Below are 27518 nucleotides of genomic sequence, written 5' to 3' on the forward strand. Positions count from 1 at the left end.
ACTCCCACTGACATCACTAGTGATGTCAGTGGGGCCGGCTTCAGACGGTAGGCGTTCCCATTGGAACGCCTCCGTCTGGCAGGCACGCCCCCGGCACGCCCGCCAAAGGGGGCGTGCTGTCAGTCACCTTCGACAGCACGCCCCCTTTGGTGTGAGACCCAGAGCGACGGATTCCCCGTCGCTCGCCGGGTCTCGCGCATGCGCACGCCGGAGCTCCCTCCGTCGTGCGCAGTGTGGAACATCGACCCACTTGCGAGCGTACTGCCGCTTGCGAGTGGGTCTGAATGACCCCCTTAGGGTTCTATTTACTAAAATAAAGTACCAGTCAAACAGCTCCTTACTGTCATTTTTCGAACACAGCCTGTGACATTGCAGTTAGGAGCTGATTGGCTGTTACTTTATCTCCATCCAAGGCTTAGTAAACCCTTGAATACATAAAATGCTACATGTATCATAATTGTTATGCCTATGTACAAAAGTCAATGCTTGGTCTGATTGCCTTGGTGGGAGTATAACCCAACAAAATTTCCATATTAGTGACCAAATTTGCTTTCAAGAAGCTGAAACTACAAGCTGCGCAGTGATGGAAATAAACCACTTAATGTAGATTTTAGGTCACCAATTATGTATTTTGTTGAAGCAAGTTATCACTAATGTAGTACTTAGAGCATACCTGCCTACCCTCCCAGTTTTCGCGGGAGGCTCCCGATTTTTAGGGTAACCCCCTCACCCCCGGAAGGGTAGGCACCTCTCCCGCATTCTGCCCACTTCCTAATGAAGTGGGCAGAATGGGGAGAACTTCCGCGGCAATCGCGGGTCCCTGTGTAGAGGGCGGGGCTTAAAGACACGATTCTTCATCCTTATTTAAATATGCTCCAATAGCGGCAATTTGCCGCGGAGGGGGCGGGGCTTAATGCCGTTTGGCCCCGCCTCCGTCAGGACCCAGCTGCTTCTCCTCCCCGGGTTCTCCCGGGAAGGAGATTTAAAAGGTAGGCAAGTATGACTTAGAGTATGCTTCTATATAAAAATGGGTTATCTCCTATCATGATGTACCCTCTGACTCCCTTCATCATCCTTATGCACCTACACGATTGATATCTTACTTACATTCCATGCTAAATTACTGTTTTTGTCTTTTTTTTATTTTGTACATAAAAAGTAAAACCTTTAGGAAAGTCTATATATGTTTTGTCTGCAAAAGATTGGAATTTATATTTATATTGTTATATCTGAATAACTGTTTTGTTCTTTTTGGCATTTAGTAAATCTAGCCCATTGCAGGACTCCTATTAAAAATAATATGTAAAAAATTGATAAAAGTGACATTGCTATAGCCACACATCAGACAAGAGACTACTTGGGTCTTTAATGTGATGCAGTCTATGATTTAATAATGAACGATAATTAAAAGTCAAATATCAATGCATAACGCTGGGTAAATACCCCCTTGAAACTTAGGACCTTATTCAGAGGTGGCCGTACAGTCTACGACCGCACGGCCGCCTCGATGTTTTGCCAGAGCGCATGCGCACGAGGGAGCCGGCTCCCTCGTATGCATGCGTGAGACCCGCTACGACCGACAGCGCCGGCCGTTTGGGGGAGGCCCCACTGACATCACTAGTGATGTCAATGGAGAGCTTCCGGCTCTGACAGAGCCAGAAGCTCTCCGGGGCTTACGACAAGTGAGACCCTACCCTAGGGTCTCGTCGTAAGCCCCGATGGTCGCGATGGTCTCTGACCATCGCGACCATCACCCGAGCGGTCGTTAGAGCTGTGGGTGTTAACCCACAGCCTAACGACCGCAACAGAGGCGGGCGGTCAGGATGCAAGTGGCCGCCCAGTTTCTGAGCGACCGCTTGCATCCTCCGACCGCCTCTGAATGAGGGCCTTAGAACCCAAAGCACAAGAGTACCTTGGAGGTCTTAATATTTAGCAATGATAAGGTGAGCACAGTAGATAGCTAATGTTTTAAATTCCTAACTTCACATTGTGGGGAAAATACATCATTTATAAAACATAAGTAGATACACTATATTGCTGCTTAAAAAGCACCTCAATTAAAGCTACTGTATTTTATTAGCCTTATTAAAACTTAGAGGGCGATTCAATTAGCTGCAAGAGTCTGTGGTAGCTTTGCGGGTTACAGTATGTTGATATGTGATGTTTTGGTTAAAGATCTAATTTTGGCTCAAACCTATATAAGCAATTTTCATCTCAGTGTAATGTCAGATAAGTGACTCCAGCATATTTGGGCTAAGGCACCTCATTACCAGTATCTTTGCTAGTTTTCCCTGCCTTTATCACCATAGAGGTGTGAGGGGGAAATTAAGAGAAGATTGGGGACCATAAAAGGCAGTAATGGGCACAGCAGGACAACACGGTAATGTCTGGTGGCACATTGCAACTGAATTTTCCCTTATGAGTGATGTTTTTATTACTGTAATTGCTTTTTTGTGCATAAACATAGAGCAGGAGGCTACCCATGGTGAGGTGAAGCGGCCCAGACATCAGTATGAGTATATGCTCAAAATGACCAGTAATCCAACATTTTGTATCTAATTGAGTAGGCCCAGTCACTGTAATCTGCATGCGTGCAGGTGATCCCTGGGGTGATCTAGTTGTTCAAGCCAATTCGACTACTCACATGTACAGCTTAATTGGGCACATATTTATCTGTCACTTAGGCTAAATAATGGTGTCTGCGTGTATGGGCAGCTTTACTTCTTCACACATTCATGGGACAGGTGCTGTTACTATACAGGATATGATTTCATTGTTCCTTTGTTGCACCGCTGATATAGTCACCCATAGTATGTGACATGTATTAAAGTCAGAACAGAAATGTACTCTAAATTTAATGTCTGATCCTGTAAAAATATAATAGGGTGACTGGTACTGTACTGTGAAGAAATGAAGATGCCATAAGTGAATGTTATTTGGCAATCAAGCTTGCAAGATAGGAATAACGGTTAATAATTATATTTATACAGGTGCCAAATAATTAGTAGTCTATTAGTATAATGGCTTCCTGACATTAGAAATAGAGAGTGTGCCCATGGACAGCATATAATTGTTGCTTTGAGTTTATCACACACTATTTAGAATCATATGTATTTGTTAGCACACAAAGGGGCTGCTGCAGAGCTGAACGCGCGTTCATTTGCGCAGAGTATCTTGCGTTAATTTGCACTGCACATGGGGCCTGATTCACTACGGATCGCAAATCTGCTTATACGCACACACAGCAGTTGCTAATATCAGTGGTGATATTTAAATGTTTGTATTCACATTGTGATTGCAGCCTGACATAAGGACGCTCACTACCCCTTACTCACATCCGTATACTAGGGCAACATAGCGAAGCAATCGGTAACATCGAGTAACATCAGACCCATACGCACACTTGCACAAGTCCTGACCTTACTCAGAAATTGCTAACAGCCACGCACGCTATCAGTGCTTTGGCTGCTTATGGCCACGCAGTGGATAATTTATGCACGTCCCTGCAACGGCATTGCAACACACGGGCACGCCTGCGATCGCCCGACCACCCCCCATCCCCACCCACAAAGCACTTCCTGTCAATCACTCTGCTCTGGGTCTGCGTAGCCTCTATATTCGCAGTTGCGAACGCAATTGCTAGTTCGCTCACGCGCACTGCGATGCATATGCATGCGCACAACGCAACAATCAACTGAGTTCCTTGCTGAGTCATGGTCCGTAAATGAGCGCACGTACTGGAACCTAAGAGCGTTAGGTAAGGTTCAGTGAGGGCGCGTTCTCCAGGATGTAAGCGAAATTCACCTGTGTGGAGGTCTTTGGGTGCAAATGTGCACTAATGATTATGATGGCTACTAGCACAGAAAGTGTAGCTGCAGGTGCATCCTGAAGTACGTACCACTCTGCCTATAGGGGAATATAGATACACTTCTTTTCAGCAAAATACGCCAGATTTACTTTCATCAGGCTCTACAGAGCCTAACGTGTAATATATTTATATATACAATACAAATTTGACCTAAACTGTTGCATTGCTTCAAGTAAAATGATACCTGGGTATATTCATAGGAAAGAGTCCAATGCTGAAGAAAGATTTACAGACTTTATAATAAGTGCTGCGAGTGACAGAGCAATGACTGAGCTCAGTGCCTGGAAACATAGCAGTTCAGTGGAAACAGATGCAATGAAGAAAAGGCGCTACGATACATGATGAGAACTTTGTCGGCGTATCCAGGACAGTCCTTGTCGTGTGTACAGGACCAAGTGCTCCATTGAACTGTGAAATGTGATTGGTCCCATTAATGCATCAAGTTCATTAAAGAACTCTGTTTAAAAAAAAGAAATAGAAAAAAAAAATGATTTGACATTTTACAAATATTTTTTTGTATACACACATTTTCTTTTTCATATTTGTCGTCTTCTGTCAGTTATTTTAGCTGTCACTATACAGAAAATGTATGTGCATGTTTTCTAGATGCCTTAACAGTTTAAATTATATATATATATATATATATATATATATATAAAATTTATATTACAATGTTTAATATAATTCAACTACAGTTAGGGCACATACAAAACACTGCGCTATTAGCATCAATCATGTTTTCCACATTTCCCATTTTCTAACAGCTTATGGGCCATATCCAATTAGCTGCGATAAGCCACTGTTGTGCAAAAAGTTTATATTTGTGCAAACTTTTTGGCAAAAATGTGTTTTGCGCTATCCTATTAGGCGTGCCTTTTTGCACGTGCAAATTATCATAGTCAAAAGCGCCAAAAAGATTTCACCATCTCAGAGCAGGTGAAAAGTTATGCAAAACCTCTATTTTTGTCCAAAAATATTGGGACTTGGTACAGAGGGCCTGATCTTCAGACCCGGTCGCAAGCGCCGTGCGCTCACAACCAGTTCGATGGTTGCCCAGAGCTCCAGGTCTCGCAACAAAGGGGGCGTGCTGTCTATGTTGAGTGACAGCACGACCCCTTTGGTGGGCGGGCCGGGGGGGGTGGCTGCCCAGACGGAGGGCTACCGTCTGGGGGTGGCCCCACTGACATCACAGCTGATGTCAGTGGGAGAGCTTTCGGCTCTGTTAGAGCCAAAAGCTCTCTGGGGCTTGCGGCCACGAGACCCTACCACAAGGGTCTCGTCGCAAGCCCGATGGTCGCGATGGTCTTGACCATCGTGACCATCATCCTGGCCGCTCGCATTAGCTGTGGGTGGCAACTCACAGCAATGCGAACGGCCAGGAGACCGCTCCATACAAAGAAAAAAAAGACGCCCTGATTCAGAGCGAGTGCTCTGTCAGAGCGTCCGGCTCTGAATCAGGGCCAGAATACCCTGGACCACCCCCCCATGACTAATTAGGCAAAAAAATAATAATAATTTGGCCAATAATTACATGTTATTTTTGGGGTGAAAAAGTAAAAAGTGTTGGTTTATGTAGTGGGATTGGTGTTTTTGGGGCCCGTATGGATGGGACAGGTGTTTATAGGATTGCAGGTGCATGTAACAGGTGTATTCAGGGCCGCAACTAGGGGGGGGGAGCTAAGGGGGCACATGACCCAGGTGCCGGACTTGAGGGGGTGCCCAGGAGAGGCTGCAGGGAGGCTTGGTTGCTGCTCTTGTGGGTTTGGAGCCGCATCCCGGCCTTGAGAGGCACAGAGACACCGCTAGTCTAATGTGGTGCCGGTCGCAAGCCAATCAGTGCTCAGGACCGGCAGCCAACCAGCAGAGGCTGCCGGTCCGTGAGCTCTAATTGGTTCGCGAGCGGCTCCACATTACAATGACGGTAGCACTGACAGTTCCCCAGTGTGTGGTAACCCCATCCTGCCCCACCCCGAGCTCACCCACCGCATGGCCCTGGCAGGTAAGAGAAGGGAGATGGTGTCAAACTGTGGCTTAATGTAAAAGAGGCCTTACTGTGGCATAATATGTAGGCATTACTGTGGCATAATGTATATGGGGCATTACTGTGGCATAATGTATATGGGGCATTACTGTGGCATAAATGTATAAGGAGCATTACTGTGGCATAATGTATAAGGGGCATTACTGTGGCTTAATGAATAAGGGGCATTACTGTGGCATAATGTGTTGTAAGGGACATTACTGTGGCATAATGTGTTATAAGGGTCATTAATGTGTGGCATAATGTGTCTTTTCGTCATCTATGTTGCATTATTTTTTTTTTGGGGGGGGGGGGGGGGGGGACGCCAAATTATGGCCTAGCCCCGGGTGACAAAAATCCTAGTTTTGGCCCTGGATGTATTTTTAACATTTTGATGGGGCAGGGGCTTCAATACTGTACTGTGCAACATTAATGGGGTATTCAATTAGCGATCGATGTGAGGCTGCGCACATGGAGACTAATCCAACGTCGCAGATTTTTTTGCGCATCTCTATGGGATGTGAGGTAAAATCTGCAAACATATTCTTTCTTTAAGAACAAATTTATTTATTTATTTAAAACATTTTTTTTTGCACTTTTATACATGACAGGGACCCTTACCACCATTGTTTATTTATACAAATTTAAATACTAAACACATTTCTTTACTGGAAAATAATATGACTAATTCTATAATTAGATTATTTTATTGAAGAAAAAAACACATAGAAGCCTATTATATAAGCTCATGAACATAATAACTAACCTGTGTTGTCTTTGGCAAGATTATCTGCGATTTCCCAGTAGTCATAGCTGTGCAGGATACTGTTAGTAATACTGACGTGGTTGGCTGCCATCTGGTGGATGCGCTGGGGAATGCTGATAATAGAATTACTTGTGCTACAGGCACTACTAGAGCTAGAGATGCTTCCTTGAGAACCAACAGAGCTCACGTGGGAAAGATTGGGAGACATGGGAGATGACGTTCCTGTGGTTCTAAAAGATAAAAAATTAAGAAGAGAAACATTTTGTGTAAATAAATGAAAATTTCCACACAGCGGACTCCATTTATAGAGCACAAATTTTTTTTTTTTTGCACCAATGTGTCTATAGGGTCTGCACAGCATACTTCATGGTTTATTGCTACTCTAGCAGGAGAATCTGCCAACTCTAGAAGTGTATTTAGGTGTGTGGGGAGGTGGCAATATCTTTAGAGGCGCATTCTGCAAAAGTCTAATATCTCATTAAAAGTCCAACCTTCTACCACTTTAGTTCCCCCCTTTCATTAAGGAAAACTTTTCAGTTTTTGTTCTAGAACATTATTCAGTTTAGCCTCCTTTATGTCTTGCATGAATCATGAGAGTAATAGGACATCAGAATTGTCTTTTTTACGATGTTAATGCCAATTTTGATTGTTTCAAGCTTTGTTTTAGAGTGTGCAAAAAGAGGTTATAAATGTGCTTCTCTGTGCATCTTTGGAGTGCGAGATGAGTCTTATTAAAAGTATAGACAGGGACGTGTAGTCGGGGGAGGCACCCCCCAGGTGAAGACGCATTATAATAAACTTTTATTAAAAAAATTAAGTGTCTTGTATTTATTTGAATATATTTTTTATAGGCGGACTACAGGTGCCAGCAGGCCCTTAATGTCCGGGCATGTAAGCACTTGTGGTTCTCCAAGTGCCGACATGCTGAGGCAGGCTTACTGAGACCTCTAGGCCGCCTGTAAAGTACAATATTATCATACCATGAACCCCCGCTCCCACCATCACCAGGTATACGGGGCATAGCACTGGGCTTTCAGCCCAGGGGTGAGTGTTGCTCGGGAGGGGAATCCCAATTTAATTTTTTTGGAATCCCCAGTTTCCGAGAAATTCCAGCACTGGGCTTACTAGTTTAAGGGTGGTTAATGTGAAGGCAGGGGGACCCCACACTGAGTGTACCTCCTGCTATGGAATGATCCCCCTGACTAAAGGGGGGGTGGGGCTGTTAATCAACCAGTGCCTCCCCAGCCACTTACCTCATCACTGAGTGTTGGTTCTGATCCACCACATCCAAGCTAGTGCACAATACAAGTATATCTGCAAAGTGGAAATGGCTGTGTGTCCCTCTGCCCAGCAAGAAACATGCCCAAAATATATCCTATCTATACCCTGAATTTCATTCCAATAATTTATCTGCAAAATTAAATCTAATTTTTGCACTGCTCCGCCAAACATACACATATAACAGTGTGCATAATATCTCCCATAAGCCACTGAAAACTTCTACTCCTCTGCAAATGCTCCTCAAACCCAAAGCATTTTGGTGGGTATCTTGGTAGAACTGGGCAATTCGAGACACATAACACTAGAGAGGTGACTATGTTGTGCTTTGGAAATTACTGTAAGTCTACTAACATATGGGTCTAAATGGTATCCGGAGGGTAGATAGACAGTAACTATATAGACAGTCAATAGATAGACACTAGAAGGTAGACAGTGGTTGACAGGGTTAAAAGATCGAAGGTTAGAGAGTTGACAGGTTTAAAAGTTTGACAGGTAAATGGTCAACAGTACATAAAGTTGACAGGATTAAAAGGTTGATGTGGTCAAAAGGTTGACCTGCAAATGGACAACACAAAAAAAGTTGACGCATGGTGTTTCACAATATTTAGGGTTAGGTTTTGGGTTAGGCACATGGTGGAGGGTTAGGCAGTGGAAGGGAAGGGGACTGTTAGGGTTATGCACCAGGGGGAGGGTTAGATACTAGGGAGGGGGCTACGGTTTAAATAACAAAACAAAAAAAGCATCAACCTTTTATGTGTCGACCATTTGCATGTCAACATTTTGATCATATTGACATTTTGATCCTGTCGGCCTAAGTTCATGTCGAACATTTACCTGTCAACCTTTTAATCCTGTCAACGTTTTGTCCCTGTCGCCCTACTAGGGTTAGGCACTAGAAGGGACGGTTAGGGTCAGGCACCTACCCCGACGGCTAGGGTTAGGCACCAGGAGGGAGGGTTAGGGTAGGCAACAAGGGGAGGATTAGGGTTAGAATAAAAAAAGTCGACCATTTGCGTGTCGACCATTTTTGTGTTGATATTTTGAACATGTCAACCATTTGTACCTGTCAACCTTTTTTCCCTGTCGACCTATTGACTGTCTAACATCTGGTGTCTATCTAGACCAGTGGTTGTCAAACTCGGTCCTCAGGACCCCACACAGGTCACGTTTTCCAGGTCACCCAGCAGGTGCACAGGTGTATTCATTACTCACTGACACATTTTAAAAGATTCCCAGGTGGAACTAATTATTCAACTTGTGATTCTGTGTGGAGACCTGGAAAACATGCACTGTTTGGGGTCCTGAGGACCGAGTTTGAGAACCTGTGATCTAGACACTGTCAACCTTTTTACTATCTATCTGTTATACCACACCTGTACAAGTGTGTAGTGCCACTAGGAAAGGAACTGGGATGCTCATAACATGTAAGAGCACTGACAGTCATTGAGTCTGTTGCAGCAGAACCTTCCTGTTTTTCTTTGTTGCACAGATTAATAAAATCTATATAAATCTAGTTAGTCTTATTCCAATTTGGGTCCATTTTGGCAGGAAAAGGACATATGATATTTTTCACCAATATTGATACTTAGGGGTTTATTTACTAAGTGTCTTCCTATTGTGTTTATGCCCTTTTACTAGTCGTGTTTATGCAAACACAGCTAGTAAAAGAATTGCCCTAAATTTTGGGCATAAACACGATCGGAAGCAGTGGGTTTTAGAACCTGATGCTTATACTTCTTTTCCACCAAAAACCCAGGTCCGACCTGGGTTTTTGGACATGGTTCCAACCCTGGTCAGACCCAGGTCAGACCCATTTACACTGCACCTTTGATCTGGGTTACTCCCAGGTCAGCCCTGTTCACACTGAACTCAGGTCTGCCCTGCTAAACCTGTGAGGTCATAAAAAGTGGGAGGTGAATGCTCCACAACCACCAATCCGCTCATTTTAGGCATGATCCAGGTCAGATAACCCGGGTTGCACCATTTACACTGCACCATTACCTGGGTCCATCCTGGGTCCAACCCTGGTAGCTACCTGGGTTGGATTGCAGGGTCACTTGACCCAGGTTATTTTTCAGGGACCCTTTTACACTGAGCTGTGACCCGGGTAGACCCAGCAAAAACCCAGGTTTTTGCTCTGGTGTAAAAGGGGTATTAGTAAATAAACCCCTTAATGTCTGTATTAATAAGGAAAAGTGAAAACCCCTAGGTTAAACCAGCATCAACAACCACATTCTCTTCTGTATTCATTAGGAATGCCCAATGTATTGGTAATGGAGACTGCATGCTTCTACCTCCAATACGTCCAAAACCCGCCAGTCTTGCTTCCTGCCTCTTGCATGCTACTCTATCTTCTGAAGATGTTCAATTGGGAGTAATTGGTCAGATTTTATTTACTAGCACTGATTACATAATTATCAGGGCACATTCCTAAAGTAATATTCTATTCAGGGGCTTAACCAGATATTTGAAAGTCCCACAGCAAAAGTTTGTAAGAGCCCCTATGTACCACCCAATGGTGAAAAAATGTAGATAGTACATATACTCGGGTCCCATAGCAGCTGCACCTCTTGTACCTATGGTAGTTACCCCCATGGTTTTATTGTGATTTGCAACAACAGTGAGATTTTTCAAGCTACAGTCACTTACTTTCCATTGGCATTCCAGGGTGATGGTACTCGAGGCGTTTTAGAGGAATTCTGGAAAGGAGAAAGGTACAATGTTGCCATGATACTATAGATTGTCATATGATGGTTCTTTAAAATAATCACAAAGTACATAAGACAGTAAGAAAGAGTCTAAGCAGAATATGGTACTCGATCTGTCTCACATTTACATCTAGTGCTACTATCTGGGTGATCTAGTGTGCTGCTACTGTACACAAACCTCACAGGTGATTACATAGCATAGTGTAGGAAGGACTCACTAGCACTAGCAATGTTCATCTGTGTCAGATTTTAGAAGCATTTTAATCACTAATGAAAACACATGTGCTTTCACTGCTTTGTAGGCCAACTGCTTTTACTGAGTGATTAAATCGCTGTGTGCATCAGGGTATGCCATAATAAAATAGATTCCCGTGGAAGAACTTTTGCATGAGTACATTTCACATATTTCCAAAAGCATTTAAAAAATGTTTACAGAGCGTAAGTTAGTTGTGAATCCGCACAACACGTCGGCTGGGTACACATCGTTACATGTGTACCTAGCTTTAGAAAGATGGTATGGCTTGTTTAGTCTATAGTAATAGTAATGTAAGCAGCAGAGGATGCCATGTCATTAAACCTTTCCAGATTTGGGATACATATGATTGTTCTTTCTATACATATCCCATCCCTTTGCTAAGAGTTGATATTTAAATACTGTGTGTCAAGCGGTGGTGCACATATAGTTTAATGGCTGTTTTACATTATCCTAGGTTACAGAAGTGCCTTGTACAGATTGTTGGCATTGTGCATAGGGAAATCAATATACAACTAATACACTTATTATTCCATTATAGTAGCATTTCAATTACCATCTACATGGAAATACAATGTATCCCAACAGCCCTGATTGAAAAATTAGGAGAAATTAGGTCACAACAATGATGCACCCAAACCGCACCATTATCACACATGCCTATTTTCCAAGTGGCGCACACCTCTTTATACTGCCAGAAAATCACCCCGTTGGCAGGTACACAAAGTACACAAAGATGTGTTATGCTGTCTAATAGCGGAGGAAATGCTCTTATATACTTTACATTTACACAGCTAGTGAAGGCTGAATACTACACTATATACTACATTATAGCTCCTCTCTCCAGGGTTTTTTAGTTTAGTTGACCTTCAAATGTGTTCTCATTCCCTTTTCATCTAATCTATCCAAAATATTCTGAAGGCAACATACTTCGATTTTCTTACACACTTATCTATGACATGAAGCAGAGATATGACAATTGTGGAATGTAAATCAGCACACTGTGCAGGCCAGGAAAAGAAACAGCGTTTGCATACATCAGACAGCCAGTGAGTGATGGCAGTAGAGAGAACATACATACAACTTCTACAGCACCAGTGTCACACACAGCTGCAATCAGTGCTCACACAGAGTGGTGGAAGTAAAGTGTCAGGGATCCTGTGAAATCTGTGCCTTTAGGGGCATATGTATCAAAGCTTGATGTGAGATAAAATTGTGAGATATATATGACCAACCAATCAGCTTCTAACTTACATTTTACAGGCTGTGATTAAGAAATGATAGTTTGGAGCTGATTGGTTGGTGATATATATTTCACAATTTTATCTCACATCAATTTATGATACATATGCCCCTTTGTCTTTGAGGGGGGGGGAGATGTATGAAGGGGCGATATGGGGGAGAAGTGGTATCAGCGCACGTTATGCGCCCCTGTCATTATCGGCACTGCTATCTACAAAATAGCAGCGCCGATGCTGGGCAATGTATGAACGGTAAGTGGCACTGACTGTTCCAACAGCTGAAGCTATCGATATCGAAAGCTGCAGCTGTCATTGCCCTATCACCACAGCAGGGACAGCACTGATCTTGCTACGGCAGCTGCCAGCACTGGGCTGCACGCGAGATCCCGTACATACCCACTGGAACCAGCCGGGAAGCAATAGGCTGAGGCGCTGTATGCTGTGTGTATGTATGCCATGAATGTGCATGTATGCTGTGTGTGTATACTATGTGTGTGTATGCCATGTGTGTGCATGTATGCTGTGTGTATGTATGCCATGAGTGTGCATGTTTGCTGTGTGTGTATGCTTTGAGTGTGTGTATGCCATGTGTGTGCATGTATGCTATGTGTATGTATGCCATGAGTGTGCATGTATCCTGTGTATGCTATGTGTGTGTGTATGCCATGTGTGTATGTATGCCATGAGTGTGCATGTATCCTGTGTATGCTATGTGTGTGTGTATGCCATGTGTGTATGTATGCCATGAGTGTGTATGTATCCTCCGTGTTTGTTTGAATATGTGTATGCTGTGTGTGTATGTATGTACACTATATATATGCTATAATTTGAGAGTACTGTGTCCCGGGGGGTCAGCACTTTCATTGTTGTGTTTAGAGAAGGGGGCTGGGGACGATCTTGTGCTTTAGAAGTGCTCAACATGGGCAGCCCAGATGGTATAATGGTTAGCATTACTGCCTCACAGCACTGAGGTCGTGGGTTCAATTCCCACTATGGCCTCAACTGTGTGGAGTTTGTATATTCTCCCTGTCCTTGCATGGGTTTGCTACAGTTTCCTCCCACACTCCACAGAAAATATACTGGTAGGTTAATTGGCTCCCAACAAATAGTAACCTGTGTGAGCATGTAAGCTCCACTGGGGTAGGGACTGATGGGACTGTCCAGATTCTCTGTAAAGTGCTGCTGAGTATGTGTGCACTATATAAATAACTGGTAATAATAATTCCCCCAAGTTCATAGATACACACTTTATGATATGGACACGTCCCTAGTTTGACACTGTCACGCCTCCTGAGACAGGAGATGTGGCCGGGTCCCAATTTAGATATGTTGTGAGGTATGACAATGGATTCTACTTTATATGCCAGCCAGCAGGATAAATTCTACTTTGTGTACTATTGTGAGGGCCTAGATTGTCAGCAGGTGTATATGTGTGTGTGTGTGGGGAGGGATTTCAATTGGCAGACCTCTATAAGCAGACCCCCTCCCCCCCTCCCTCCATGTTGGAGAAAATAATGCACCTTAGTAACTCTGCCTTTCAGTTTTTACATTTTTTAAATTTTTTTACTGATTCTTATTAAATTACAAATTGCATCTTCAGATCCTAAGTCCCTTTTTGTACATAAAGTTCTTGTGTTATGCCCTTAGAGCGCCTTTTGCTGAGCCTATCAATTGCATTCACTACAAAATCTTGTTTCTGGTATTTTCCTACTCTTCATGGAAACGCAGATCATATATTGGGCATTAGTTGTCACAGCCAGGGTTTCTCGGCATGGTGGTCATTGTGGCGAGGAGTCTCTGTGGCGAGGTGAGGTCATTGTGGCGAGAGGTCTCTGGCAGCGGTGCTGGTGTTTGGCGAGGGGCATTGGCTGCGCGTGGTTTTGTGCGGGCACATTGTCACTGAGGCCTGGTGGTGTTTCCATTCCATTTGGCATGGGCGCTGCCATCTTGCCTCAGGTCATGTGATTCAAGCTGTCCAATCCTGGTGGGTCATGTGCTCTTTCCAGCCAGTCACAGCGCAGCACCTGGTATTTAGGAAGGTCCAGAGCCTTCATTCATTGCCAGTGCAACGTGTTTCTCAGCTGCGGCTGAGAGAGAGTACCTGTGCCTTACCTGTCTGCCTGGAAGCGCTACTAGCCTGTTACCTTACCTGCTCCAAACCTGCTGGACTCACCCTGCACCCTCCATTTACCTTTCCCCTGCCTGAGTACCTGAACCTGCTGTTTCCCTGCACCTTTCCTCACACTCTAACTCCCAGCTGGACTTCATTACCTCTGCCTGCACTTCGTTACAGCTCACCAAACCTGCATACTGGACATTTCCTGCCTGTCACTATCTGGACATTCTCCCATTTGCTTCACCGCAGTTATCAAGTGCACTTTAGTGCTGAACCTGGACTTTTTCTTTTGCCATTCCCATGTCTGCTAAATCACTTATTAAAACCCCCACCTTTTAATTTAAATCTGCCTCTGTGTCTGCTCCTGTCACCACCCTGGGTCCACAACAAACCCAGACCTTCACAGTTTGCACTGGCCCCATGGATCCAGCCACGGAACAGAAGTCTGGAGTGGATTTATTTTGCTGTATTGCTGGTCGTTTAGAAAACCTGGAAACTATGCAGCATCAAATGGCTCAGTTTTTACAAGAGATGTCTAAGCGACAAGATAATCTGCAAACCTCGTTAACCACCCCTGGGGTATCAGCTACTACACCTCCTCCTGTGCCTGGTAATACAGCGACCAGGGTATCCCCTTTGTTTACACCTACCTATGCCAAGCAAATTTGACTGCAATTCTAAGCTTTGTCGTGGTTTCTTAAATCAGTGTGACATACACTTTACCTTACAGCCTGATAACTTTCCCACTGCTAGAACTAAAGTGGCAAACATTGTGTCTTTGATGTCCGGCTCAGCTTTGGATTGGACCTCCCCACTCTGGGAGCGTTCAGACTCGCTGCTGGATAACTATGCGGACTTTGAGTCATCATTCAGGAGGATTTTCGATGAACCTGAATGCACTGTGTCAGTATCGTTCAGTATCATGAACCTGAGACAAGGAACCCGTCCTGTCAGCCAATATACCGTACAGTTTCAAATCTTGGCATCAGAGTTTAAGTGGAATGAGGAGGCCCTCACTTCAGCCTTTTGGAATGGCCTTTCTGACCGATTAAAAGATGATCTGATCACCCGTGAGCTTCCCACTAATTTAAATGATATGAGCTCACTCTGCAACAAAATTGACCTACGCTTCACAGAACGTCAGGCTGAAAAGCACAGAACTGACCGGCAAAGGTCATTTACGCCTCCCCTGCCTACCCGTCCACCCCATCCTCCTACAGATGAGGAGCCTATGCAGGTGAACCAAACCCATCTCTCCAAAGAGGAACGTCAGAGGAGGATGCTAAAAAACCTCTGTCTGTACTACGGAGATTTGGGTCACCTGGTGGCCTCCTGCTCCCGTAAATCGGGAAACGCTCATTCCTAACTGACCTTGAGGACATCAAATTAGGAGTTATGAGCCCATCCCCAAATACTAAAGATTTCAAGATTTTCTTAGCTTTGGATCTCAAGCCCAAACCTGTCTTCGTCTCTGCTCTATTAGACTCTGGAGCAGCCGGAAACTTCATGACTTCCAGCCTAGTCGATAAACTACAGATTCCTTGTTCATCTCTCAAGCACGCAATTTCCCTGACTTTTGTAGATGGTTGGCCTCTAGCTAAAGGAGTGGTCACCAAGGAAACTCAACCAGTATTAGTTCGTGTTGGGGCACTCCACTCTGAGTCTTTAAAGTTCTTAGTGATACCAGAGGCTTCTCAAGAAATCATTTTAGGACTACCCTGGTTACGCCAGCATAATCCCAGGATAGACTGGTGTTAAATGCAGATTCTTTCATGGGGAACTGACTGTCAGAAATCCTGTCTTCCCAAGATGCGACCTGTAAGAAAAACAGCTTCGTTAATATCTCCAGCTATTCCCAAGGAGTACCAGATGTTCACCCCGTGGTCGCACCTATCCTCTATCCGTGCCTGAGACTCAAGCCATGTCTGAATACATCCAGGACAACCTAGCGAAAGGGTTTATTCGTCCTTCCACCTCTCCTGCTGGAGCTGTCTTCTTTTTCATTGGCAAGAAAGATAGTGGCCTAAGACCCTGTATAGATTACCGAGGCCTTAATGATATAACGGTCAAGAATCGATATCCTCTTCCACTGATCACAGAGTTCTTCGACAGAGTTAAGGGGTCCATCATATTCTCAAAATTGGATCTGAGAGGGGCTTATAATCTCATCCGTATTCGTGCTGGTGATGAATGGAAGACCGCCTTTAATACTAGAGATGGACATTTTGAATACCTTGTGATGCCCTTTGGGTTGTGCAATGCCCCTGCCGTGTTTCAGGACTTTGTTAATGAAATTTTCCGGGATTTGTTGTATGTCTCGGTTGTAGTTTACCTGGACGATATACTGATTTTTTCGTCTTCTATAGAGAAACATCATGAACATGTGAAGGAAGTATTATCCCGTCTAAGAAAGAACCACCTTTACTGCAAATTGGAGAAATGTGTATTTGGAGTACCCAGTGTGCCATTCCTTGGTTACGTCATCTCCGGCTCCAGTCTTGAAATGGATCCCAAGAAGGTGCAGGCAATTTTGGATTGGTCCCGACCTCAAACCTTGAAAGCCATCCAGAGATTGCTTGGGTTTGCCAACTACTATAGACGTTTTATTAAAGGATTCTCCTCTTTATTGGCTCCCATCACCGCTTTGACCTGTAAAGACGCTAATCCTGCCCTATGGTCACCTGAGGCAGAGACTGCCTTCCAGCTTTTAAAACAGGCTTTTATTTCTGCTCCAGTCTTACGTCAACCAGATTTGGACAGGCCTTTTCTATTGGAAGTGGATGCATCTTCAGAGGCCATGGGTGCAGTTTTTTTCCCAGCGTTATGAGGATAATCGAGTTCATCCCTGTGGATTTTTCTCCAAGAAATTCTCGCCTGCCGAAAGAAATTATACCATAGTTGAACGAGAACTCCTGGCAGTGAAATTGGCATTAAAAGAATGGAGATACCTGCTGGAAGGGGCCAAGGGGGTAATTCAGACCCGCTCGCGAGCGCAGGACGCTCGCAAGCGGGTCGATGGTGCTGAATTGCGCATGCGCACGACGGAGGGAGCTCCGTCGTGCACATGCGCGAGACCCGAATAACGACGGCCAAGCTGTCGTTATGGGTCTCGCACCAAAGGGGGCGTGCTGTCGATGGTGAGTGACAGCACGCCCCCCTTGGTGGGCGTGCCGGGAGCATGGCTGCCAGACGGAGGCGTTCCCATGGGAACGCCTACCATCTGAGTCCGGCCCCACTGACATCAGTAGTGATGTCAGTTTGAGTGATTTTGGCTCTGATAGAGCCAAAATCACTCCAGGGCTTGCGGTCACCGAGACCCTACCGCAGGGTCTCGTCGCAAGCCCGATAGTCGCGATGGTCTTGACCATCGCGACCATCATCATGGACGCTCGCTATAGCTGTGGGTGGTAACCCACAGCTATGCGAGCGTCCATGAGGCCACTCCAAGTTGAGGGAGGAGGGCCCTGATTCAGAGCGAGCACTCTGGTCAGAGCGTCCAGCTCTGAATCAGGCCCTAAGTTCCCCTTCACTGTTTTCACAGAGCATAGAAACCTCCTATTCCTCAAGAATCTCCAGTGCGTGAGTCCTCGTCTGGCCCAATGGGCAATATTTTTTGCTCGGTTCCAGTTCATCCTGACCTTCTGGTCTGGAGCTCTTAATCAAAAGGCAGATGCTCTGTCCAGATCTCTCCTCTGTGATGACAAAGCGGAGAATCAACAAAATACCCCTGTCTTGGAGTCAAGAGTATTTGCCACCCTACAAGTACAGCCTCCCAATGGGAAGTCCTTTGTGGCCCCGGAGTTAAGGAAGCAGCTCCTCACATGGTGGCTCATTCCTCTCGCTTTGCAGGTCACTCAGGTACCCGGAAGACCCTGGAATTTCTGAAGAGAGGCTATCGGTGGCCATCCAGAAAGCGGATGTGTCAGAGTTTATTTCTTCATGCTCCTTGTGTGCTCAGCATAAGTCTTCATGTCAAGCTCCAGCTGGTGAGTTGTTGCCGCTACCTATTCCATCACGTCCATGGACGCATCTCTCCATGGACTTTGTCACGGATCTGCCGAATTCTCAAGGGTTCACTACCATCTGGGTCGTAGTAGACCGATTATCAAAGATGGTCCATTACATACCACTAAAAAAATTACCTTCTGCTCCTGACCTGGCTCATTTGTTTGTACAACATATATTGCGTCTCCATGGTGTTCCTGCCGAGATAGTCTCTGACCGTGGTGTTCAGTTTACAGCAAAATTTTGGAGAGCCTTATGTTCAGTATTGCAAGTAAAGCTAAATTTTTCTACGGCTTATCACCCACAAAGCAATGGTTCCACCGAGAGGGTTAATTAAGACCTTGAGACCTTCCTGAGGATTTTCATGACAATTGGACTGTATTGCTGCCATGGGCTGAATTTGCGCATCATGCCTCCTACCACTCTTCCACGAACCAAACTCCATTCCAAGTGGTCTACGGTCTTCATCCTCGGGTTCCTCAATTTCAAAGCCTGCCCGTCTTTGATGTACCAGCTGTGGAAGACACTGTAAAGAGATTTGCATCAATTTGGACTCAAGTTCGTGCTGACCTGGAGAAGGCGTCCTCCCGTTACAAATTTCAAGCTGCCAAGAAACGTAGGATAGTACCACGTATGCAAGTTGGAGACCAAGTCTGGTTGTCCACCCGGAACCTACGGCTCAGAGTACCATCTATGAAATTTGCTCCACGCTTCATCGGGCCCTTCTCCATTATAGAAATTATTAACCCCGTGGCTTATCACCTTCAGTTGCCCCCTTACCTGAAAATTCCCAACTCCTTTCATATCTCCCTGCTTAAACCCCTAGTGTTGAATAAATTCCACAGTGTCCTGCCTGCTTCTCCCCATGCCCAGACTGAAAGAAGCGTGGAGTTTGAGTTTTCCCAAGTCTTGGACTTGTATCCGCAGAGGACATCTGCAGTACCTCTTGGATTGGAGGGGTTACGGTCCAGAGAAGCATTGTTGGACTGATGCCTGTGATATCCATGCTCCTGCACTCATCAAAAGTTTCCACGCTGCCCATCGGGAGAAACCTGGTGAGTGTCCTGAGGCCACCGATAAGGGGGCGGGAGTACTGTCAAGGCCAGGATTTCTCGGCATGGTGGTCACCAGGTATTACCTACTGTATGAGGTCATTGTGGCGAGGGGTCTCTGGCAGCAGTGCTGGTGTTTGGCGAGGGGCATTGGCTGCGCATGGTTCTGTGCGGGCACATTGTCACTGAGGCCTGGTGGTGTTTCCGTTCCGTTTGGCATGGACGCCGCCATCTTGCTTCAGGTCATGTGATTCAAGCTGTCCAATCCTGGTGGGTCATGTGCTCTTTTCCGGGAGTCACAGCGCGGCACCTGGTATTTAGGAAGGTCCGGAGCCTTCATTCATTGCCAATGCAACATGTTTCTCAGCTGCGGCTGAGAGAGAGTAGAGCAGACTTACCTGTCTGCCTGGAAGCGCTACTAGCCTGTTACCTTGCCTGCTCCAAACCTGCTGGACTCACCCTGCACCCTCCATTTACCTTTCCCCTGCCTGAGTACCTGAACCTGCTGTTTCCCTGCACCTTTCCTCACACTCTAACTCCCAGCTGGACTTTATTACCTCTGCCTGCACTTCGTTACAGCTCACCAAACCTGCATACTGGACATTTCCTGCCTGTCACTATCTGGACATTCTCCCATTTGCTTCACCGCAGTTATCAAGTGCACTTTAGTGCTAAACCTGGACATTTTCGTTTGCCATTCCCATGTCTGCTAAATCACTTATTAAAAACTCCACCTTTTAATTTAAATCTGCCTCTGTGTCTGCTCCTGTCACCACCCCGGGTCCACAACAAACCCAGACCTTCACATTAGTGTTGTTCCTATATAGAAATATCTATTTCATATAAGTGTACATCTTCCAACGCGACCAACGGTCATTACGCTCAAGACACAATATCCTGCTTTCTTATCTTCTGTTTTATTTATCTGACTCTTGGAGTAGATTAGTTGATGTTATATATATTTTTCCATATAAGTTAATTTAGCACAGATTACACCTATAATAAGGAAAACTTGCAATTGGAGAAGGCCTTGCACACATATCAGGTCAATAGTTAAATAACAATAAACTACATAAATCATTTGGGGGAACTTTAATAAATAGAAAAGGCTCATACAGAATTACATTCCAAATAAACGTATACCTTAAAGTAATCAATGAGAGCTTTAGAGTACTTCACTGCATGATCTCTTTTTAGTCGAAACATTCTCCAGTATAGAAGAGCCAGACAGCGGTAACTATGTAAAGAGAAATTATATAATATGCCATCAAAACCCATCATTTATATCACTATGCATAGCTCGTCTGTTTAGAAAAATGTGATGGACGAGGTCAAATAAGCAGTAAAAATGATTAATTTGTTAGTCAGTAGAACAGCAATAAAATATTAAAAAAAGGACAGACAGTAAAATACAATTTACTTTTATGCTCCTGTCCTTTCCAGATGAAGGGCATCAGATGTAGCTAAAGTAACGGTACGGTTATGGGCATTAAGCAGACATTGCAACTACACAATAAAACCCTGATAGTATATTTCCCAACTGTTTGCAGGGACATGTCCTGCTGCCCAGATTGGCAGCAACTTTGTCAGAGACAGTTGGAAAATATGTTACCCTGATAAGTGACCTCACCCCTTCTTTTATGTGCAAGCTGTCCCAACTGAAAACTCATACATGTTGGTATGTATCAGTTTCTGCCCCTTATGTCAGCAATCTGCATCTCCATTATGTCACCTGAATAAAAGTCAGCTGCAAAATATATAGTTTAATGGAGGAGACAAAGAGTTACAGAGAAAGTGAGTACTTTTTGAAAAAAAAATATCAAGATACAAAAGAACTTTGTAATGAACTATTTAAAAAACAAACAAACCAAGGATGTGATATACAGTATAATGGGGAAGGTGGGCTTATGGCAAATGATAATATAACTACAAGAAATAAAGATGTATGTTACAAAGTAATGTTTGCATTTTCTGAGAGACGTTATTACAAGTCTACAAACCATAATGTAGTAATTTTCTTGTCCTGAGCAGATGCATTATGACCAGAATGTGATTTTAACCTCAGGGCATACCTATAAAAGAAAACAAACTTGTATGTATACATGTAAATGAGATCAGCTATAAAGTTGTGCTTTTCCTCGTTATACAGGCTTGCCATATCATCCCTTTCATGCAAAACACAAAAAATAAAATTAGTAGGAAGCGCACCTACAAAAAGACATAAAATAGAGCACTCATCTGTCCATAGAGGGTCTCAGGTACAGTGTTTCAGTCCCAAAGCATTTCGTCTATGGAGAAGATTTCATCCATAGTGCTACCTACTATTTTTATTTCACTGCTTGTAATAACATGTTTTAACCTTTAAACCCAGTGTTCTCCCCAGGCTGTTTTCTGCGGGCGCATCGCCCGGCAGAAACAGCCTACCGCCCGGCACTTTCCCCCGCTGACCCCTGCTGTGGAACACTGGCCTCTGAAGTGACCGGAGGCTAAAGAAGCATCCGATTGCTTCAGAGGCAAGCGTTCCCAGTGGTGCAGTGCGCGGGTGACGTCATGACGTTACTCGTGACGTGAGGAGCCTTCCCCGCACGCCAGCTAGATCTAGTTAGATCCATACAGAGTGAGGCAGCAGGAGTGGGAGCGCGAGCGGCGAGCAAGTTAAGGTAAGTTCTGGGCTGGGACTGGGACCAGTCTGGGGGCACTGCCTAAAGGGCATTATTTAAGCCTGGGGGCACTGCATAAGGGACCAGCCTGGGGGCACTGCATAAGGGACCAGCCTGGGGGCACTGCATAAGGGACACTATTTAAGCCTGGGGGCACTGCATAAGGGGCCAGTCCTGGGGCACTATTTAAGCCAGGGGGCACTACATAAGGGACCAGGCTTGGGGCACTACATAGCGGCACTACTTCAGCCTGGGGGCACTGCATAAGGGCAAAGCAAAACTACAGGGAGCAATGCATAAAGGGGAAAACTACAGGGGACACTGTATAAAGGCCAGAAATACAGGGGGGACTGCATATGAGGATAACTACAGTGGTCACTTTCTGCATAATGGGCACTTTTGACTGAGCACCAGCTGGGGAGCAGACTAAGACCTGTCGGGCTGGAATGGTAAGGGAGATACCCCTTTTTCCGGCACGCGTATAATTGCGGAGGCCCACACCCGGCTACTTCTTGATGCCACCTGGCTGGAAAAAATTTCTGGGAGAACACTGAAACCATCTGTATAGCAATTGAGTGGGACTAAATGTTCCTATGTATGTTTTTTAATTCCAATTATTTGGTTTTACTGCAGTGTAATTTTATCAAACCGTGCACACTATGTTTTATTTTCTTTCCATCTGCATATATTGTATCATTTGATGGGTCTTTTGACCAAATATTTATGAACAAGATAAGCTATTATTTTTACTTATTTTAATCATTTGCTTTTCGCTTTCCTTTTTGAGTAGACCTTGGTGTACTATAAGCCCAACATGATATATATATATATATATATATGTATTATTTAGAAATAAGGCACTCAGAAGGGACTTTAAAATAAAACTTATGTTACGGGAAAAACATTTTGGCCCAGGACATTACGTTATCGTTAATGAGAGATTCAGAAAAACTGAATTCCTGCGGAAAAATAGCACTATGTGTGTATATATATATATATATATATATATATATATATATATACACAGTTCTTTTTTTCAGCAGAATCAAGCAGGCTCGATTCAGACCCGCTCGCTAGATGCGTACGCTCGTTCTCAGAGTAAGCAAATTCGGCTAAGTGACGGCAAGGCTTAAGCACACCCACTATCTTGGCGTGCGATCGCTTTGTGTATGCAGACACCCACCAGCCTATCTTAAGACGCCCACTTGCGCACGTCATCTCCAGGAAGTGTATGCAACCATCGGTACATCGGGTACCATCGGATGCATTCGCAGCGCTTGAGGTTGACTATGCCCTACAGCAAGCATTGCGAGCACTTCAGTGTAAAAACCAGCCAGGTGACATGTACTATGATGCTGCCTGTTAATTATGCACGCCTCTGAAACGACATTGAGACGCTCAGACACATCTGCGTTTGCACCTCCACTCTCCCGTTTCTAGTGGTCTGCCCCTATTATCACCCACAAACGGATTCTACCGTCACTCACTCTGCTGGGCTGTCTATGCTCGGCGAGCGAGCGCTTCCCGATCTTTCGCAGAGGTTCGTGCACGCTCACTGTGATGCATGCGCACAATGTGAACCATCAGCAGCTACGAGCAAACGCTTTTTAGCGTCCGGGTCTGAATCAGGTCCTCAGTTCCTGAGCCTCTCATTAACTATGTCATAATGTCCTGGGCCAAAATTTATTTTCCATAAGATAAGTTTTATTTCAAAGTTCCCTTTGAGTTACTTATTTTTCAAGTACTATAATTAACTAATCATGCCGGCACTCCACTGTAAATAAAGTACTTGCCTGGGTGCCCTCAGATGGTATAGGAACAAATGCGTATATATGCATAAACAGCGGCACTCACAGGACTTAATAAGTGAGACTCATGACTCCAATAGGTCTGTGTTCATTTATTGTAATATATATATATATATATATATATATATACATAATATATATATATATATATATATACATATAGTTGTTTTTCTATAGCTCCTCTCCCAGTAGCTCTAACCCCTTGATGAAGTCCACAGAGTGACGAAACGTGTAGGGAGCTGAAATTTACCTGCCTTAATGAACTTTACTTTATAAGATCCAAGATAAGCTTTTTTACAAAAAAATATTTTTAATACATTTTATCTGGTCATTGAAATTTCTGTAACATTGAATTCTTATAGTCAATATTAATTATAGTACATCATTTTCTTTCTTTTTTTCTATCTATGAATAGAATTGGTTATCTTTGTTTTATTTTTTAATAATAAATGTGTATTTTTTTTATATATCTAGTCGCCATTTCATTGGGAACACCTATTTAGCATAAGCACTAAGCTTGAAATAAGATTAGACCTATTTCAGAATATATTATTTTATTTTTCATTATACTTGTTTATACACTGTATTACACTTTTTTAGGCGTTATTTTCCAAGTTCATGGTTCTATAATATATATATAGCCTATATATATTTTTCTAGCCCATACTGACAAAATTATTGGATATTTTTATTTATAATTCCTTTCTTTTCTGTATCCTTTACGTTTATATACCAATTTGTTTTAAAGATGTGCCCCCGATGAAGTTCCCTGCATAAAATGGATGAAAATGCGTTGGTTTTTCATCCATTTTATACATTTACACTTGATGTAAGATACCTCCTACAGAAATTACTATTTTTATGGATTAAAATATTAATTTATTATATCTCTGAGAAAGTTTCTTATTTATTACTGATAGTGGCCATATTGGCCCTTTCTGTCTGGGTGTATTTTGGTGAAAGGGTAATCTTTCAGTGGGACTGCAAAAACAATCGTATATCTAAAGAACAGTGTATTCATCATCTCCAAATGTCACCCTGAAAAGATTAATAAGGATTCACTAATAAGGACATTTTTGAAAGAAAAAGAAGCTACCATCTACTTCCTTATCTAGGACTGTTCATTGGAGCAATAAGGACTCACTAATAAGGACATTTTTGAGAGAATAAGAAGCTACCATCTACTTCCTTATCTATAACTGTTTATTGGAGCACTTAGACTGCTAGTTCCAATTTTTATCTTTTATATTATATTTGGTTCTGTACATTTTTATACTCAATTTGTGTCTTTAAGAGCCCTCTCTCTTTCCTTTTTTTGTGTTACTATCTATTGATATCTGTCTAACAGAGATATTAAGGGAAAGGTGCAGCTATCTCTTGTACTATTTGGTTTATTTTAAATCTCACTGTTTAAACAAACTAGCGCAAAGTGGGGGCATTTTTGTGGTATACATATATATATTTATATTATATATATATATATATATACTTTGTATTTGATATAATTGTATTTAATACATACAAATTTATATAACCAAGAGCATCAGACTAGATAGTATAAATTACTTTTATTAAAAGCAATAAGCCACATTGTATTATGCTGCATCCAGTGACAGAATTATCGCAATAGCAAGGGATGCTACAGAGCCAGAGGTGAGGCAGGCCAATCACTGCCAGGTTGATACACACTACTAAGCCTCAATTGAAAGCAGAAAGATGGTTTCTTCTGCTCAAAAGAGATCCCCGCTCTACACACAGAGCAGAGTAGGGACTCTGGAAAATACAAAAGCAACACTGGCCAATAACAAACTTTTGGGTCCCAGCAATGCACTGGATGTACCTATTATTAATGTTGAATAATGGTGGCATTTCCAGTTATAAATTATTAAAAGTTGAGAAGGTCCACCGGATCGGGGCACCGAGAAGGGGGTGGGGAGGGTACTAATTATCCAGACCCAGGATTGCCTGGGGGGCCTAGAACAGCCATGAAGGAGATTAAAGACCCCCCTTCTAGGCACATGCCACCATGAAGCTTAGTAATTTAAGTCAAAGTTTTAAAAAGTGGGTGTGGCCACACCTCCATGTTTGATCACGTCTCCTCTAGCACGTGTCCCGCCATATGTATTGGCTGTACTGCCCTCAGAATTAGAGGCAGTTGGAAATAAGAATCATACTCCAGTGATTATTTTGGTACCTTGTTTGTGTAAATATTCATGGGTACCCTAGAGCACTGCAAAGACAAGTGGATAGTGCTATGAAGGGGCTTGGAAGGCAGGCACAGCCTAATTTGACTTTGTTTAGTGACAGGTGATTATCGATGTGAGAGACTTGGCCTATTGGAGTTTTGTTCTGCAGAGGAATTAAACAGCAATTGAGGTGAAACACAACACAGATAAGTTCCCCATTCTCTCTCACTAGTGCTTAGATACAAATCCACAGATACAAATCCAGGGTCTGAACGGGACCTAGGTCTAGTTTTTACTTTCACCCTTCCTTCCTTTCACTTGCTGTATACATTCTGCAATTCCCATAGTTCGATCCCGGCTGTCAGCCATCACAGCTATCCTCACATTTTCCACAGTGGTATATTACAGCAAAAATATAACGTAATATACGCACCTCGAAACTGCATATCTGAAAGTTTTAATATATGTGCAAGTACAACTACTTGTTCCCCCATATGCATCATAAAACTAATTTCAGAGTATACTCCAGAGACTGAGATGGGTGGGACCAGTAGAACCGTCACATGAAACAATGTCCTATTATCACTTTAGGACCATCCTTCTTAATAATTTTAACGTTTCCAATTGTCTTTGAAAATACTATAGAGCAATATGCGTGTCGGAGTTATCTTCATAGATGTTTTAAATCTGTATTTCCGAAACTCAGCCATCAGCCACATACAAGTCCAGGTTTTAAGTCTCTCCATGCCTGTGCACAGATGGTTAAATCATAATGACTGAGGTACTAATTAAGGGCCTAATTTATAAACAAGTTTTATCATTCACAACACGTTATAAAACTCATTGCGTATGATAATGGTGCTCCAGCCAATCAGCTCCCAACTGTCATTTTTAAAACAGATGACAGCTGGGAGCTGATTGGCTGGAGCACCATTTATCATACACAGGGAATTTTATCACTCGTTGTGAATGATAAAGCTTGTTGATAAATGAAGCCTTAAGTCATCTGTGAAGAATAGTGGGCCTGATTCAGAGTTGTACGGTATTGCACAGGGAAGTGGCTGTGCAATACCATACAACTAATATGCTAATGCACCAGGAGGCATATGGTTTAAATAGACGCTTCCTGACAGCATCGCAAATCCGAGTGCTGCAACCTAAGATGCAGCATTGGATCTTCTGCAAGACCATCGGCCATCTGAGTATCCCTGAGGTTACTCAGATTGCCCCTCACAGCTCCATACCCAAGACGCAGACCTGACCCTGACCTCTGTACTCCCAGAATGGAACGGAAGCTGGTCCTGCCCAGGGGCACCACTTGCTGGCCTCTTGCGCACTCCGAAGGGGGTGTGGCCTTGTGTCCACAAGGTCACCCCCCCCTGCTGTGTGCCGTTTGGAGGGTGTGACCGTGTGTCAAGTCCCATCCTCGTTATGCTGGGGGCTTACAGCGCTGTTCGGTGACACTATCCGAGGGAGCGACACCAAAATAGCAGAGCAACTCTTTGGAAAAAAAATTGCGGGCGCTGCACGCTGGGGAGGGGGGCGCTGTTTGCC

At 43.8% G+C, this 27518-nt stretch overlaps 1 protein-coding gene across 1 annotated transcript in view; it reads right to left on the reverse strand.

Moving 5' to 3' along the window:
• Positions 1–4088: 4088 nt before the first annotated feature.
• AFF3 (ALF transcription elongation factor 3) overlaps positions 4089–27518 on the reverse strand; it is a 123595-nt gene continuing 100165 nt past the window's right edge. The window contains exons 10-14 of the mRNA XM_088454027.1: positions 21311–21382; positions 20454–20547; positions 10585–10634; positions 6655–6884; positions 4089–4325 (exon numbers count right to left, since the gene is read on the reverse strand). Of these exons, the coding sequence (XP_088310153.1) occupies positions 4198–4325; positions 6655–6884; positions 10585–10634; positions 20454–20547; positions 21311–21382 (574 nt within the window). The 3' untranslated portion in view covers positions 4089–4197. The remainder of the gene's footprint in view (positions 4326–6654; positions 6885–10584; positions 10635–20453; positions 20548–21310; positions 21383–27518) is intronic.

The sequence above is a fragment of the Taudactylus pleione genome, unplaced genomic scaffold, assembly GCF_031769625.1.
Source record: "Taudactylus pleione unplaced genomic scaffold, aTauple2 ptg000609l, whole genome shotgun sequence".
NCBI classification, from domain to species: Eukaryota; Metazoa; Chordata; class Amphibia; order Anura; family Myobatrachidae; genus Taudactylus; species Taudactylus pleione.